We start from the raw sequence: 3,197 nt of genomic DNA on the forward strand, positions 1-3,197 counted from the left end.
ATTTTACTAAGCTGTGTATTTATTTAATAGAATTATTTCACTATAGCTCAGAAGATGTAAAACATCATAAAAATGTGAATGGGTTTTTGATTAATTATTTGTTATTTGCTATTGTGAAATAATCTGCATTTCTGATTTTTGAATAATTTCACAACTTCCAAATTTTCATTTCAGTGCTCCGTTACATGTGGCGAAGGCGTACGTACCAGAAAGCTGAACTGTGTCGTCGGTCGACACCATTTGCTTCCAGATACAGATTGTCAGGCGTCTCTAAAACCGGATACTGTAGCCAAATGCTTTCTCAAAGAATGTCCCAAATATAGATGGCTTGTCAGCGATTGGTCAAAAGTTGGTCGTTGTTTCAAATTTTCTATTTATTATTGTTTCAATACCTTTTTTTTACAAAAACACATTTGTTTAAACAGGAAAAAATCTTTTTTTTTTTACAGTGTACAAAATTTTGTGGCGAGGAAAATCGTGTGCGTGAAGTGTACTGCGTGAATAATTATAATCAGAGGGCGCCACCGGCTTTGTGCGATGAATCGAACAAACCGTCAGCGGTGCAACTCTGCCTCAACGATCTCTGTCCATATACGTGGGTTCCGGGTCCGTGGTCTACTGTGAGTTTCTTTTCAGTGAAATTATGAAAATTAATTTGTTTTTCTGAATACCAACATTGTAATATTAATTTATTTATTGTTCTTTTTTTTAATGACAGTGTTCGAAAACCTGTGGTCAAGGAGAAGAATTTCGTTTGTTATTTTGCGTTAAGAAAGGTTCTGATGCGGGCGGTTCGGAGGTGCCGGCCCATCTTTGCAAAGCTCTTCCTGAGCCAATTACTAAGCGCCAGTGTTTTCACGGTCCTTGCGATAGTAAATATTTTTGGCATCCTGAACCTTGGACGGCGGTAATTGCAAATTTTGCATTGGAGTTTTTTATTTTGCAATTTCCTTTTTTTAAATTAAAAAAAATATATATATAAACGTGTTTTTACATTGCAGTGTTCAGTGCACTGTGGTTGGGGTATTCAGGAGCGACGTTTGAAGTGCGTGGACAGAAACGGATTGAAAATGGCTAAGGAGTATTGTAGCCTTGAACTGAGACCCAAAAAAAGACGTCGATGCTTTGTCAAAAATTGTAAGCAAACAATTATTATCGACATCAGAAATGGAAAATAAATTTTGTTTGTTTATTTATTGTTGTTGTTATTGTGTTTGTTGAAGGCGAGCCAAGGGATTGTGACGAAGTTCGTGAAACACGCAACGCTACTACTGATGGTCATTATCATGTCTGGGTGTATGGCAATAAAGTGAAAGTATATTGTTATGGAATGGCGAGTTTGCATCCCAAAGAATATCTGACTGTCAACCCTGAAACTAACTTTGCAGAATTTTACGATAAACGGTATTTATCTATTAAAAAATGAGAAATGATTTTATGAAAAGTTGTGGTTATCTATCTATCTATCTATCTATTTTTTTATTTTCATTTTTTGAAACAGGCTACTTTATCCATTTACTTGTCCATACAATGGCATGCGTAATGATAGCTGCCAGTGCGCCGATGAACTAACTCCCAATCCTGGTATGACCAGGTTTCACAAGATTCAAGTCGATTTGCACAACATGAGAGTAAAGCGTAAGTTATGGGCAGATTTTCTTTTTTAATGATATTTTATTTGAAATTTTCTTCTAATTGATGATGATTGATTGGCTTTTGTTTGCAGTGGATGACAAACTTTTCTCCACCACTGAAAGAGGAGGTTTTGTCCCTTACGCTACTGCTGGAGATTGTTACAGCGCTGTCAACTGTCCTCAGGTATACACGAGTTATTTTTAATGACAATGAAGAAAGAAAAGCATTGTTATTTTGTTTTTTCTTCAGGGCAGATTTTCCATTGATTTGCGAGGTACAGGCTTTCGGGTGTCACCAAAGACTGCCTGGATGCGCGAAGGTCATCGCGCGTTCAGTGAAGTCAAACGAGATACGGTAAGCCAGTTGTGATGCAGGTTCATTTACAATTATTCTTCTGTTTTCTATTGTTTTGGTATATAAATAAATTAAAAAAATATATATGTATATATAGACATAGATAGATATCGATAATTAATAAGTGATACGAAATAAATAAAATAAAATCAATTAATTTATTATTTTTTAAGAATTCGGTGTTAGTAATTGGATCCTGCGGTGGATATTGCGGCAAATGTGCACCGCACAAGCGCATCGGTTTGTTAATCGAGACCTTGGTTGAGTCATCGTCAGTGAATAAAATTAACAACAATTCTGACACTCATTAGCGTGCGATAGCTTTTTTCCAGGAAAATCAAAAGAATGACATATCAGACCGTTTACCGTGAAGCGGCGGAGAACAAGCATCAAAAAGGAAAAAACGAATCAAATAAGCATTTTTATAATATACTGGTTTGAACTACGGTCGTTGGTAAAAATCACTGTCCGTCTAGAATTGCCAAAACCATGAACAAACACGCTTTTTTTGGCTTTTTCTCCGCTAAGCTGAACTGGTGCATAGGTGTTGTCCAAAAGAAAGAAAGTATTACCCATATTTTATTTTATGCATAATTATTCATTCTTCTACTCATTTCTGTTGAAAGTGTGACATCTCGGATAACTGTTTTCCTTTATCAAATCATACGCTGAATATTAAGAAATTGTTATTAGCAGGAGATATGACGTATATATATATATATAACTATATCGCTTATAATTTCTGTCTGCATTTATTATCTCTCTTTTCTTTTATTTTGTCTTCCCAAGACATCTTCCAGTGCACTGCTGCTTATATTTGCATTTTTCTTCAATTGTGATTTTAATTTTTCCACTGTCTCACACTGCCAATTGATGATGCGCTTTAATCCTGCCGTTTGAAAAGAAAAAAAAACCTGCCCTCTCTCTCTCTCATCACTGTCATCTTTATTCATTCATTCTTAGAGTCAGTCCGTTTGTTTGTTTGTTTCTACTCTTGAATATTTAATAAAATATGTGAACACTGTTCAAGTGAGAAAATATTAAATTGAGCGATAAAAATTTCTGATCTACGCCGTCCATATCGGTGCTAGCGAATGTGCCCTGATATTTTCCAAATCGAGACGCTTATCCAAATCTTCATCAATTTCCCCACAACTGCTCTGAAAATGTAAATTTTGAAATTAAAATATACAAAGCGGAATCAAATG

The 3,197-nt window shown here is 35.3% G+C and overlaps 1 protein-coding gene across 1 annotated transcript; it reads left to right on the plus strand.

Moving 5' to 3' along the window:
• Nucleotides 1–174: 174 nt before the first annotated feature.
• On the plus strand, nt 175–2,300 carry Tsp_12630 (ADAMTS family gon-1 protein; the record flags this gene model as incomplete). The annotated part of the gene is made up of 9 exons (XM_003370357.1): nt 175–348; nt 450–620; nt 719–907; nt 1,002–1,116; nt 1,224–1,404; nt 1,502–1,584; nt 1,727–1,818; nt 1,885–1,989; nt 2,163–2,300. Coding segments are annotated over 9 exons (1,248 nt in total), but the record flags the coding sequence as incomplete, so codon positions are not given.
• Between the last annotated feature and the right edge of the window lie 897 nt (nt 2,301–3,197).

Source organism: Trichinella spiralis (assembly GCF_000181795.1).
Source record: "Trichinella spiralis strain ISS 195 chromosome Unknown Scfld877, whole genome shotgun sequence".
NCBI classification, from domain to species: Eukaryota; Metazoa; Nematoda; class Enoplea; order Trichinellida; family Trichinellidae; genus Trichinella; species Trichinella spiralis.